Here is a 14,514-nt window from a genome sequence, read left to right as displayed (position 1 = left end):
ATACTTCATGTTCTATTTGTTCTTGGGAAGACAAAGTGTTGCTTCCACCACTTTCTTTCAGAAAAATCAGTGCTTCAGGGTCACAGATGGCTGGTTCTTAACAGTTCTCAAACAGTGGGATACTGACAGATAACTTGACATTAAATATATTTTCATGAGCAGGCGAAAGAATATAATTGAATTATTTTGACCATCTCTGCCTTAGATTCTCATTTGTTCTTGGTTTCTTTATGCTTATCTTTAAATAGGTACCAAAAAGAGCTCTTGTGAAATGATAAGAATATTGGCTTTGTTAAAAGCCTTTTAAATCTTGTTTAATTTTTGTAAGTGAACTTGTGTGCTATACTTTGATAGGAGGATTCTATCATAAAACAGTATTTTTGAGACAGGGATGCTTTTCATATTTTTAGTGTCTTCTCTTTTGATGTTTATCGAAATAATAAGCATGGCTTTTGTTTGTTTACTTGTAACAGAAGTGAACGTAACTAGGAATCTACTTAATGATCATAGCCAGGTGAATGAAAAGGATTTCAGGCTGCTCAGAAATCATTGTCATGATTCAGAAAGGCAAATCTGGATGATCAGTGAGATAAGATATTTGGGAAAAGCATTGAACTTAAAATGAAAAACATATGTTTGAATGCTACAGAAAAGATGCCCGTAATGTAAAATGCATTCTGAAATATTTTCCCTGAATATCAAATCTTAACATGTACCCTTGGGCTTAGGCAAATAGATATTATTGAGTTTGTACTTCCTGTTTATACAGAACAAACAAAATATGCTTGTGGCTCATGACCAGGAGCCCACATGCGACTGCAATTCAAATTAACAAAGATGCTACCAAGATTGAGGGCGGTGATGATGGAGAGTGCCTCTGCTGTCTGTAGAATTCTTCCCTGATGGCTGAGCTAATCTCCCTTTGTTGCAGGTGATGCTTGCTAGAGAGCTTGTAGTATCAAAATATTTCTAATTTTTTCAACTCCTGTTTGAAATTGCAATTGTTACTGCCTTTTTCTGAATTTAAAAGAAAAAGTTGGTTATTCTTATCAGTGTGTTTCTTCTACTCTCCCCTCCTGTTGTAGTACTTGTCTTGGGTTTTTCAGGCTTCTCATTGAAAAATAATGCCTGTTTAATTTAATTTCCTGCCAATTTTATATTAACCACAATGGTAGAAATTTAGAACAGTACAAATATGTGATTTGAACAGGGAAAAGAGTTGTGTGGGTTGAATCTATTCATGCAGAATAGTAATTGTTCATTAATATTTTGTTTGTCTTTCAACAAGTTTCCAGCAATTAAGAATGAATAGGAAAAAAAAAAAAGGATAATGACATGTTTTATCAAAATTCAAGGGCTTAAAGAAACACTTTGAATTTATGTGATGAGTTGATGTAACTCTTCTGCTTTTTTTTTTCAGATCTACCCTATATGTATCTCACAGTTGCTGTGTTAGTCTTGACATTGATTGACTCTGTGAAGCTAAAAGGAATTATAACATTATTTAGGTTTGACTCATCACCAGTGCTTTTTGTGCTTTGGCACAAACTCTAATACAAAAAAAATAATAATAATAAAAAAAAATCCATTCAAATATAAGAAAAATCTTTGCTATGAGAGTGACATAATGTTGGAACAAGGTGCCCAGAGAGGCTGTGGAGTCTTCTTTCTCAGAGATACTCAAAACCTGACCAGACATGTCCTTGGGCAAAGTGCTCTTCGTAATCCTACTTTAAGCTGGGAGGTTGGACTAGGTGATCTCCAGCGGCGCCTTTCAATATAAACTGTTCTGTGGTTCAGTGAAAAATCTGAGCTAGATAGATACTTGGCCAGCTTAAATCATGGCTGAAGATATCATATGCCCTTTAAAGTGGGAAGTCATCCAATATGAGAGTTAGGGAAAAACAAGAACTTTAACTGCTGATCTTCCCATGTTTTGGGTAATGCCCAAGCTAATGCTGAGTAAGCTAGCAGAACTATTAAAAACAATGTATCTTGCTTTAGCTTGGTACTCAGTTTGGGCTAATTTTTTATGCTTCTCATTATATTAAGTTGCTTCTTGGATAGCATTTTACAGTTTAAAATCTTTTCAAAATCCTGGTGCTGTTGAGATGAAGGTGTTGCAGCAGCAAGGGAGGCCTGATAGAATCTTGCTATTTTTATCCAAGTGCTAAGTAATGAAGAGAGAAAATTGCTAACTGTCCCTTGTTACACTTTAGAGCATCCACTTTGTATCCAGAATCAATAGTGAGGTAACTGGCTGAGAAAGGGTGAAAACCCTTGCTCTCAATTAACCATAAAAAGAATTGAGTCTTTCACCCTTCTACTTCCTGCCGTTGAACCAGGTGAACCAGGATTTGAACCAACTGTATTTACAGAACTGGTAATAATTTCTATACAGAAACCATGATAGAATATCATCCCTAAACAATGTGAAGTAGCAGGAAATAAGATGCAAAACAATAATTTTAGAAAATGAAAGGAAAATCTTCATCGTAATGAAGAAAAAGTGTCACAATTAAGCCTTATTCAGCTATATGGTTATATTGCTTTCACCTAGTCTATTCACAGACTGTCCCTGATTCCTACCTCCGAAATTAGGGTTTGTCATGAATTGAAATACAATTTTACTTTCTAGCTTGGATAAAGAAGAGTTAATCAATGCAGACTATGATAAGCTCTGTACCACAGAATAAGTCTGTATTTGGCATTGCAGAGATTTTTGTTCTGCTGGTGAGAGGAAAAGAAAATATCTGGTTCTTGAAGTACAGCTGAAAGAAGGAAGAACTGGTGATTTACCTTTTATTTCAAGGGTGCATTTTTTTCTCCATGATCTGATCATCTCCATGATCAGATATAATTGGGAATAATTCTACGTGCTGTTACCAGAAAATTAATCAACCTTCAGAGGGAGAAAATAATCAGATCTCTTGCATTCCTATAAAGTGGTGTTTCCTGTGAATCTAGTAAGGACTATCATTACTAATGATTGCTATGAAAGTAGTAAAGGCTAAGGATTGCTGTTTTGCTAGGAAAGACAAACTGAAAACTAGTGGGCTTATTTGCGTAAAAGCAGCTCTACCGTATTCATTCACAGTTCTGGCAGATGGAGCTGTGTTAATGTTGTGAACTGAAAATGGATGAAGCTAAACATAACCCTCTCCTCTCCCCACATGGACATGTGCCTTAGTTTGTCAGCACCTGGAAATTTTTCATGCCAGTTTTTCTGTGAAATGTTATCAATGAAAACAAATTAAGGATGTAGTCTGTTTCTCCTGGTTACAGTGTGGTTTGAATCCTTGTTCCTAACATTGCAATAAATGCCAGAGAAATACAGTATTTTACAACTGACTTTTTGGAGATATTATTCCTGATATCTATCCTTCTTCTCTTCAGTTTGTCTCACTATAGAGTTTTCTTTAAAACCTCAAAAGTTTCACTGATTGGGATCTAAACAAAGATTAGGCTGCATGGGAAAAAAAAAAATCCTGTTTATATTTTGTTAGATTGTTTTTATTTTGCATTCATAGCAGTTGATGTATAAATACAATTTCTTGTGTATCAGCATTTTAGTGCTCATAATTTTCTTGATAGGGATTAAATTTCATGTAACTTTTAAATGTTCATGTTAGTAATAATTAAAGGGCGCCTATGTTTTATATACAGTACAGGTCATTGCCCTTTTCAGAGGCATTTTTTTAGCAATCTTATAGTTTTGTATTATCATCTTTAAGATATAATCATTTGTCATTGTAAAAATGTTTACCATAATTAAATTTTCACCTTAATTTTCCAAATATATAAAAACTCACTATCTTTTATGATCCACAGTTCTGACTATTGCTATGTTTATCCAAATTATACTATCTAAAGCATATGGTGTTTTATATATGGTGTTGCTGTAAAATGCAGTAAGGATATCCTTTTTTTTCTGTTCTTAAAACACATTAAATTCATCAGATGCAGTGTTTGTCAACTACATAGGTATAAAACATGTATTATTATCAATATCTCTTTCTTCTAATCAGCAAACACAGGTCATGGTGTTATTCCATGAGACATAATGAACTCAAATTTAGCAATACATTTGCCAGAGAAGACTTGGTTCTCAGAAGTAATGCAATATAGAGGTCAGAACTGTGATATTTATACTGTTAGTAGAAGCACAATTAATGCTGCAGAATAACAATTAAACATGTACATCATTCATTGGGAAAATATTTCACCAGCATTATATCATACTCATTAATACTCTGTGGAATGGGCTATATGGGTGAACTGAACTGAATGTTACTTGTGTTAGTTTTGTGTCAGATAATTCCTACTCAGTTCAGCACTTGAGAAAAAAAGAAAGATGAACATCTGGATCTGTTTTAAAGCACATTATTAATAACTAAGTAAAAGCATGTGAAATTTCTCTTAGTTTAGAGAATAATTTATTATATTCTTAGGGATTTTCAGTCTTATTTATAAAACAATCTGGTTTTGCAACTGTTCTGTATATTCTTCTCTATATGCCACCCAGGAACGACATATATTCTTTAAAGAATACGGGAAAGGAAAAAGGACAGTCAATTTCTTTTAATTCCAGTGTTAAGTTGCATCCCTCTGGTTCTTGTAGTAACTGCAGATGGTATAGAGTGTTTATGGTGCAGTGTGTCTTGGCTACAAGATTATATCTGAAAAAGGAGGCGGAACATTTACTAAATGAAACCATAAAAACCTTAAGCAAAACCCTAAAGAGAGAGTGGTAATATTTGTCTCCAATGTGAAATTTCAAAGAGGTTATCCCAAACTAGTCTTTTGAATACCTTGTAAGTAGGACAACAGGTATGCGGTAACTGTTTATGATAGGCTTTGCATCCCACCCTTGAATTCTTTGAGGTCTCCAGTGTCTCTAAGTGTCATACTCTCCAGTTATCTACAGTTACATACAGTGCAGGTGTGATTTTCCTAGGAGAAACCTGAATAAGGGGCAGGACCTTCATATTTTAAGGGTAGGTTCTGTTGAGCTTAGCTCTGAGTTGCAGTGCATTACTTTTACTACTTCAGAGGTAATCTGTATCCAAAGGTATTTAGCATCTTTTAAACAGTGGTTCCTAAACTGTGGCCTGTGGTTCACTGGGAATTTGAGAGTTACCAGTTCATCATATGGCTATATACATATAGGTCTGTAGGGCCTTTCAAATGTACCTTCTTATGCCTTCTCAAGAAATTTGGTAACAAGCAAACGAAGCAGCCATCTGTGTGAAATTATGAGCATTGCCTCCTTAATTTGCAAGTTTTCTAAACTTGTCACAGTATCCCTAGCAGTTAATTCCTTACTTGAGTTATACTGTGATATTCAAGAATAACCTGTGGGAGAAGATCTAAGTAAATCCAAATTGTGTGAGGTTCTCAAAGTTTATATTGTTGGTCCAGAACTTAGTAGTAATTGATGCATACATGTATATAGCTACAGCATACAGTGCCTCATTACATGATGTTTTGGTCTGTCAAACAGTTCACAGCCTAAGTACTGACTAAAACAAGGATTTATAAAGTTATTTTTGTAGTGTCAGTATGATCAGTGAAAATGTATATCTTTAACTGTAGTCAAGTGGAAGTTTTGGATCCATTTTAATATATACATTAGCTATCATAAATTGTCAGTAAAAAACTAATTCTGAACATGGAACTTTGCTAAACACTTTAAAAATTGCTGGTCTTGCACCTGTTATTGCTAAATCTGTTCTTTTTTTTTTTTTTTTTATCTGAAATGTACATGCTACATATGTGCTTACCAATACATATTAAGTATATTTACTAATATTCTTTAATATTTAATATGGGAGATAATATACAAATCACTCTTGCCTGTATGTGTGATTCCACAAAAGCTTGTCATTTCAAAGATAAGCTGTGTGATTTAAGCTAGATCTTGTTTTAAAGCAAAATGCAGTTTCCTGTTGAGAACTAGCATACAGATATTCCTTACATGCCTAGATGCTTTAACTGAAAGCAGGTTTCTTCCACTCCAAGCATATATATGTATTGCCACTAAATACTATTTAGCATACTATGTATATATGCCCATATACCACCCATAGAGCCTAATCCCCTGACTGCACAGAGTATGTAACAGCCAGAGAGTGTGCTCACTGGGGAGCCTGCCAAGAAGGGGGAGACTGTAGGTTTTTGATTTCTTGCAACACAGGGCAGACAGCTCTTTCATCTGTACAGGGGTAAAAACTCTGCCTGAGGAAGCATCAGAAACCCTCTTCTCCAAGGGCATGGAGTTCCCATTTGCTGACCTAGCCTGATGTTTAGGGAGATTTGTAGTTTGATAGGTGCTCAGGTGTAGGATGGGTTGGAGAGAATCCTGAGGCTTATTCACCTTCAGACTATCAACTTTTGCTCCTCATCCACCTGGGCACTGGTGACAGTTGTTGACTGTATCAAGGGGTGGCTGCATGTCTCTGATGGGAGAGGGTGAAGAGCATGTGGGACCAGGTGTTGTTTTGACACTGAAAGGCTTGGGAAGGACCAGATAGATCCTGAGGACCAACAGCTGGTCTTGCAAGAAAGGGATCTTTAAAGATCACTTCTAGATCTTTAAACTAGAAATGGCTGTGGAGGGAAATCAAAACCACAGTAAAGTAAGGAAGTGGTGGGCAGGGGTGGCTGCCACTGGGTGCACGGTGGCTGCCACTGGGTGCACGGTGGCAGCTACAAGAGACAGTTTTGCAATGATGAAGCAGGGTAAATGCAGGGGCGCCTCCAGCATGCCATATGTATGCAAATGCAAGCAGACTGGGAAACAAGCAGGAGGGACTGCAGCTCTGCGTGCAGTCACAGAGCTACAGCTTTGTTCAAATTACTGGGCTGATCTGGGAATAGTCAGATTGGAAAGAAACAGCAGAGCCAGCTTGCAAGATATAAAATACTGTCTTTGTCTGGCATCTTTTTATATACTTAGAAGTCAACCTGTGGAGAGCACAAGAAGAGAACTGATTGTTAACATAAGCAAAAACAACAATGAAAGAGATGATGGAAGAAAATCAGTTGTTCACCTCTAAAAGTATAGCTTAGGTAAATATACTTGATCTTCACATTGATTTATTATTTCTCTGAGGTAATTTAATGTGTGCAAATTGTCAGTAATACAGTACATAACCTATTAAAATATTAAAGTGTAATGCAAATGACACAGACACTTTGTGGGACATGTTATTTTAAAGGTCTTTGTCCTTCCATTATGATTTAAAGTTAGTTGGAAAGGTTTTAGAATACTTGTGCAGCTCAACAAACAGCTTCCTTCTGAGTACTTGGGGAAGAGAAAGATCTTACTGAGAATCTATGGGGAAAAATATTAAAGTTGTATATTGTAGATCTAGGGTCTTAACCTAGCAGTTGTAATCCTACTGTATGATTTATACTGTTTCCTCATACTTCAGTGAAAGGAACAGCAAGTCTATTTTTAATGTGCTCTTTTAATCTGCGTTATTTGTGCTCTCCATTCTTTTGTTTTGCTCCTCTATTCTCCTCACATTTGATATATTATGAAGCCTTAAATTAAATTGCTATAAAAGCACTTTTCAGCTAAAGAATAGGAAACTTTAAAAGGTCAAAGATTCACCAGAAGAATATCATGACTTGTAGCTTAGAATTTTCTCATATTTATAGCAACACTCACATTTGTAAAGTTCTGATCTACTTGTGCCAAGAAGGCTCAGTGTTATATTTGTAGTCCTGCCACTTTATCATCAGCATTGAATATTACATTATATCTTAAAAACAACTGTAAAAATACAGCTGTGAAACTCCAGCCCTCTACTTCTAAATGTAATGTGGACTCCTGTTCATCCAGACTTGCATAAGTGGCTGTAGTTGCTGTTTCCTCCCTTCTGTTGTGCATACACGTTTCCACCCTATAGTGTGATGAGAGGTGCCAGTAGGGGTGTCTCATTCTAACATACTGCTGGAAACATATCTGAATATGGAGACAGGAAGCACCCTCAGATCTCATATTCTAAACATAGGGAAGTCTGCAGAGTGTCTTATAAAAAGGATCAGTCAGTGTTTGTTTTAGAAGGTGCTTTCTAGAATATGTATATACCTGCATGCACATATTATGTATGTGTGTAAACACATTTGTCTGTGTTTACATACATATATAACATATATAATATATAATATGTATATAATATATACACAGTATTTGGGCATACAAATCTATGTGGTGAAATTAGGTTCTTTATTAGAATATCAGATGATTTTCTGTGGTTTTCTAGCCTTGTTAACAGTAAATTATTTCAAATGTATCATTACTGCTGAAGTGCAGTTTAAATCCTAGGAGAATCCTCTAGTTTTCTTACTGAATATCCCGCCTGCATTTAGTGTCCTCAGAAATGTGAAGGATCGACTCTCCCACTTCCTGGAATATTCACAAATGCCAAAGTTCAGCATGTAGACTTCTAGAGCAACAGTAATATCTGTCATTTTGAATGAATACAAATCTATAACAATCTATGTTTGTACAGTCTCAGTGGAAACATGTGGTGTCAGCTGTGCTTGCAGTACTTTAAAGACTTTATTAAGTTAGCTGGCAACACACCCTATCTCCAGGCACTGAATTTTATGGCGAAGAAGCTAAGAGACTGAACTCAAACTTCTTTTTCCCTTCCCCTCTTCCAATTTTTCCCTTCTTCTCCCCCTCCCCCCCCCTTCTCCCCTCTCCACTTTTTAACTTTTTGGTGTCAACTAGCTTCTAAAACCACAAGAAATTATTTTAAAGAAGCCTTATGGATGTGTTGCTATGTTGCCAATTCACATAATATAGTTTACCTGTGAGAATTTATACCCACCCATACCCTCTTATACATATACATGCACACACTGTCAAGTACTTTTATGCAGTCTGATATAAACTCCATTCAAATTATTACTATTGAGCAAGGGAAACTGAACAGAATTTATAAATAATCGTAAAATAGTTTGCTTAGCTTATGCAGCTGCTTGAAAGGAGTCTATACAAAACTGCATGATGGTTCTAGACACTAAAAGTCCCCAGATACTCTGTCCAGTGGCCTTTTAAGGACTGTACTTACTGTTTGATTTAAATTAGAAAAAATTGTTTAATGAGTAAATGTTGAAATACTAGTTTGCTTAAGTCATGTTTTGAGAATCAGTTGTTCATAGACTGAACTTTTCAGTGACATTCAGAATCTTTTCTCTTGCAGCCATTTCGTAGAGTGACGTTTTCTGTTGTGAGTCAGCCTCAGGACCCACATCAAGGGTCATTGCAGAGTTGCTATGACAGCGGTCTGGAGGAGTCAGAAACACCAAGCAGTAAGAGTTCATCAGGGCCAAGACTGGGTGCCCTTCCACTCCCAGAGGACAACTACGAAAGGACTACGCCGGATGGCAGTGTTGGTGAGGCAGAGCATATGGAAAATGGTAGGGGCAAACACAACATTCACACATATAATCTCACTAGCAAGTGATACTAAGTAGACTTTTGAAAGGTTAGTCCAAAATAAATAAATAAATTAATTAAATAGTTTAATTGTAAGTATTTTATTTTAAACTTTGTTAAAATCCAGATACATAAATTAATGAAACATAACACTACTAATAAACCCAGCACTTTTTTCTCTTTACATGTTTTTAAAACTATACTGCAGAAGCAGTTAAAACATTGACAAAATACCAGTAGAGGCCTGGGGAGATGGTAATTGAATTAATTTCCATATTTTTCATTTTAGATAAAATACCATATATCTTCTTTTCCTTCCATTTTTGATTCAACAGCTACTTAGGAAATTTCCCAGAATGTAATATGTACAGCATCACAGAAAGAAAGCAGGATATAAAAACCCCACTCTAGAGAATTCTCTTTTCCCCCAAAATGCTATATAGTCTGTATTCAAAATAACACTGAGTGTCCATTCTTCATTATTTAGAAAAGAAAGATGTTACTTTCTTTTTGTTCACTTTATTTTGCACAATATTTTTAGAATATCTCATTCAAATTCAGCATCTATTTATGTAGAAGGGGAAAAATTTCATTTCTTATTTATGCTCTAGTAATTTTTCATCAATTACAAAATAAAAGTCATTTAAATTTCTTCTTTTCTGTCTAAAACTATTTAGATTTAAAAAAAAAAATCTTTTCAATTTGAAATATATTTCATAAACCCTGAATGATTTACTGCACTCCACTTACTGGCCTTCATCTAAAGTTTTATGAAGTCAGGCACTGACTTCATTGTGTTTTGATTTGTCCATAAACAATAAAATAAATTACTGTATGTCAAAGTGTACAAATTTTTGATAACCAATGAAATAATGGGTTTGCTAATCCAATTGGTATTGTTGGGTATACTCGAGGGGTGGTGTATTTTCTGGTATAGACTGACTGAACGAGTTTGGATAAGCATATGTTTTAGTTTTTCAGAGATTACAGCACTGGTTAATTGTTCTTCATTTTCTGTCTTTCCTGAGATAGACATGTTTACCAAATAAAAGTAAATTGTTTTCCATGGTAAGATATTGCCAAATCTAGTATAATTGACTGAAGAATGTCTGTAGCGCTCTACAATTGCTTATAATGTATATTCCCCCAATAACTGATCAATTAATTCAAAAAAAAGATGGTATTATCCATCTAAAAATAAGATACATTAGGTTATGTATAAGCGTGTGTGTATATGTATTCTACTTGGTTGTTTGTATGAATATGTCTCTTCATGTTTACTTTTTCTGTGTGAGTGATAGGGGAAAAAATGATGCTGGTACTACAAGAAAAATTGCAGAAAAAAAGATTTCTAGACATTAACCCTAAAATAGGATGATTGCTTCATTGTCTGTTTTGTGATAGACTTTGGTTAAGAAAATCAAACTAAACAATTTGTTCATTTCCCTAGACATGTAGCAGTATAGTTGATTGCTGGACATGAAATTCTGAGTTCAGAAAGCGTGTTAACATGGAGTATGTCTTAACCATATAGGAAAAACTGGAGAGCAACAATTGAACATAATTTTGAGTATATTCTGTAGTCAATGAAAATAACCACCTTACTGAAACATAACTGAAAATGAAAAGTGCTTGAGTGGTGTGAAAAATGAAAGCAAATCAGTTTAAGTTTTTTAGTTGTTGTTGAAACTGGCAATGCATTCTAGTAATAGAAGTATTTTTAAACATTACTTTGATTTTTTCAAAGATGATAACTTAAGTTTGGTAGGATAAACTTGTTTGATTCAGTTTTAAAAATAGTATTGTATAGATAGAATAGTTAGAAACGTATAGACAAATGTGTTATTACATGAATAACTGACTGGAATCAAAAGTATCTTGAAAAAAATATTGTATGGCAGGACCTGCATACAGTAATTAAAGATTCCTTCTCCTTTATATAACCTTGAACTGAGACCTTTGAAAGGTGGGTGACATTGTGATGAAAATTATACTCTACAGACTTTTGGAGTTTTCTGTCACATTTTAAAAAACAAGATTTCAACAGTTGGATGTCATCCGCCTCCAGAATATTTTGTTAACATTAGTCTATAAATAATGACAGAACAGGATAGAATGTACTTTTGTTCCTCCATATATGTAACATCTGACATTTGAGTAAGTTTTTTTAAGTCCACTTGTAGTTTAACTATTTTAAGCAAAATTGTATTGTTCAAATTCTGATAATGTAATCTTCAATATTAATGGATCAGTCTGACAGAAATAGAATTGGAATTGAAATCTGTCAAGTGTTCAATTTGTCACATCTAATTGGAAACTAGGTAAGATACAGAGTTTAGCTTAGTTAGGTTTCAATTAGAATTTATACTGGGTTTTCATTCAGATTTTCCATGGAAATGACAATTTGAAAGCTACCTTAGTTCTTGTTAGTACTTGGAATATTTACTATTTATTTTCATTTGTCGTGAAAAAATGCAGTTATAATTAATTGCTTTGGGTTTCCACTCATTTTAAAGTTTGCAAAGATCATTTTCAGCACTATTCAATAAACCCTCTGATGTGTTTGATATGTTTTTGTGCCAGATAAGATGACTAAGGAAAACGAGTCGTTTTTATAGTTAAGGAAAAAGTGAGAAGGTTAAGTTCACAACAAGAGTAAATACAAGATTCAACTTTCTGTTTGCTGGTAAGATGCCTCTTTCTACTTTCTCAGGCTAGGGTAAACCACTAAAATGAAACAACAGGGAAAGGGGGTCATTTTTTTAAGAATATGTTGTGCATTGCCTGCCAGCCTACATGACTGTCAGATGTAGATTGAAGTTTTGTTCTGATGATTAGCTGTGGTGTCAGATGCAGGCAAAAAAGAAAAAAAGAAAAAAAAAAAAAAGAAAAGAAAAGAAATGCTAGCAGATTGACTGTGAAAATTCAGTATGCAAAGATCTTGTTAATTAGTAAAATCTGCAGAACCAGAAGTTACTTCTGAGTTAATTTATCCCCTGCCCTTGGAGCTTTCCTTACAAGGAAATTCTGCTCATATGTACAGCCTTCTTCTCTAATTTTGCTGTTAGAATGGCACTGTCTTAATGTGAACTGCACAATAATTTTCTCAAGAACATTTTTATTACATTTGTACTTGTATATCAAGTGTAAAGACATTACCATGGTAAATGAGTTTCCTAGTTTTTTAGTCATAGCCTTCTGTTTCTGACAATGCCTAATGCAAAAATCCTATGGCAGCTACTTCCAGAACTACTTTACCTCCTGACTCTAACAGTTAATAGTCAGCATATGCTTTAAATTGTGATTTTCTAAAAGATAGTAGTAAAAAGGAACCTAAGTTATCATGAGACGTAATTTTCTTAGTGTTACTGGCCTGAATGATATCTTTCAACAGTGAGTTCCTCTGAAGGCTATTAAAATTGTTTTGTTCTTATTAGCTTTTTATACATTTTTCTCTTACTATACATCTTTAGTATATGTGCTTTTTTATAATTATAAGAAAGAGCATGGAAGTATTCCATTTTGCTCTTTAAATACTGTGGATTTTGTTTCCTTATCATTTGTCTTTTCTCAGAACAATATATTCCTAGGCTTATCAGTCTTTGATCAAGATGTGCGTGCTAATTTTTTTCTTTCCATGAACTTCTGCTTTATATTCCAATGTGGGGGTAACTAGAGATGAATATTCACCATTCGTGGAATGGACAAAACATCCTTTTAATATTAATTTCTATGCTATTAATCATACATAGAATATTTAAGCAGAACTTTTCATTGTTCTGTTTCACGTTCATTTACATAGTTCTGCTAGGTCTCTTTTGTCTTTCTTGAAATCTTCTTAGAAATATTTGATTATACTCCAGTTTTTCAGATTTTTGTATATTTGGTATTTATTTTTAAGTGGCCTAATCAGTTTGATTCTTTGTTAAATATAGATAAATACCTCTGGCAGTGAATCTGCAGCACTGTAGATTTTGGCTCACATGCTCTTTCTTGGGAGATTTGTTCCCATGCAGTTGTAATTAGTTGTAATTGCTTGCCACATCTGAGATATCTATGTTAATGCTAGCTCAGGTATTTCTGCATGAACATATCTGTTATCTGCATTTAGAATGCAGTGCAGCATTCTAACTCAGCCTGTGTTTCAGTAGCGAATATGTAAGGGTGGGAGAACAGCAGTCATCTCTGTGAAAGAAGGAAAAGTAAGGGAATGGTTTACAGCTGACATTTTTACAAGGGGAAATGGAGTCAAGAAAGATTAAGGAACATGTCTGAAGTCACACAGGAAATAAGGGGCAGAGTTTGAAGAAGAGCTCAGGATTTCTGTGATTCAGTTACTTGACTCCTACAAAGAAATCAGTAGATAAATTACACTCCAGCTGACACATGGAGGACTAAAAAGCAAGAAAGAGAAGTGCATTATCAAGGTTCATACAGTCTGATAATATGCTACATTCACAGCGACAATTTAAGATTTAACTGTAAGTGTCAAAGTTTCAGTGTAGAGCAGGAATTCATGGTATGTAAGATAATGACTTGAAAATGTGAAAGGAATTTTGATGATTAATAGGTTTACTTAATTTTATTTATGAGTCTCACTTTTGCTTGTAAGGTAGAGTATTGGTCTGTTCTCTAGACAAAACTGTTAATAAAGTGAAAAAAGAATCAATTAGTTTACAGAATCCATTTCCCTTTAGGTTTTTACAGTGCAAATAAAAATACAGGTTAATATTCATGAAGAGTTAAATGTCCTTATTGTAAACCAGACATTCATTGGCTTGCTTCAAAGAATCTTTGCAGTTCCCATTATTTTCAGGTGTACTTCCTGAATTCTCTTGAATTCAGGTCCTGAAATTGCATGTGAATAGTTCTGTTTTTAAACTCTACTGAAAATGTTAATGCAAGTAATGCTGATGCATACATCAGAGGGTTTGAATCAGTAAAGGTTTTCAATATAGTGATAACATGCTAATAGTTTTTGTTTGTTTGTTTGTTTGTTTTTTCTTATTTCAGTGCTTCATCCACTGTTTCTTAAACATTACCCTGCATGACTCCAA

General features: G+C 34.5%; 1 protein-coding gene across 4 annotated transcripts in view; it reads left to right on the top strand.

The window, feature by feature from the left end:
* The window catches only part of PCDH7 (protocadherin 7), a 282,470-nt gene that overhangs the window by 124,882 nt on the left and 143,074 nt on the right, over positions 1 to 14,514 (top strand). For 3 of the 4 annotated variants that reach the window (XM_032185963.1, XM_032185962.1, XM_032185964.1), the window contains one exon: positions 9,222 to 9,438. The exons of the other annotated variant lie outside the window; for it this stretch is intronic. In XM_032185963.1, the coding sequence (XP_032041854.1) occupies positions 9,222 to 9,438 (217 nt within the window). The remainder of the gene's footprint in view (positions 1 to 9,221; positions 9,439 to 14,514) is intronic. 4 annotated transcript variants of the gene reach the window in all.

This window comes from Aythya fuligula, chromosome 4, assembly GCF_009819795.1.
Source record: "Aythya fuligula isolate bAytFul2 chromosome 4, bAytFul2.pri, whole genome shotgun sequence".
NCBI lineage: Eukaryota > Metazoa > Chordata > Aves > Anseriformes > Anatidae > Aythya > Aythya fuligula.
The sequence above is the reverse complement of the archived record's forward strand: the minus strand, read 5'-3'. Positions and strand labels throughout refer to the sequence as shown.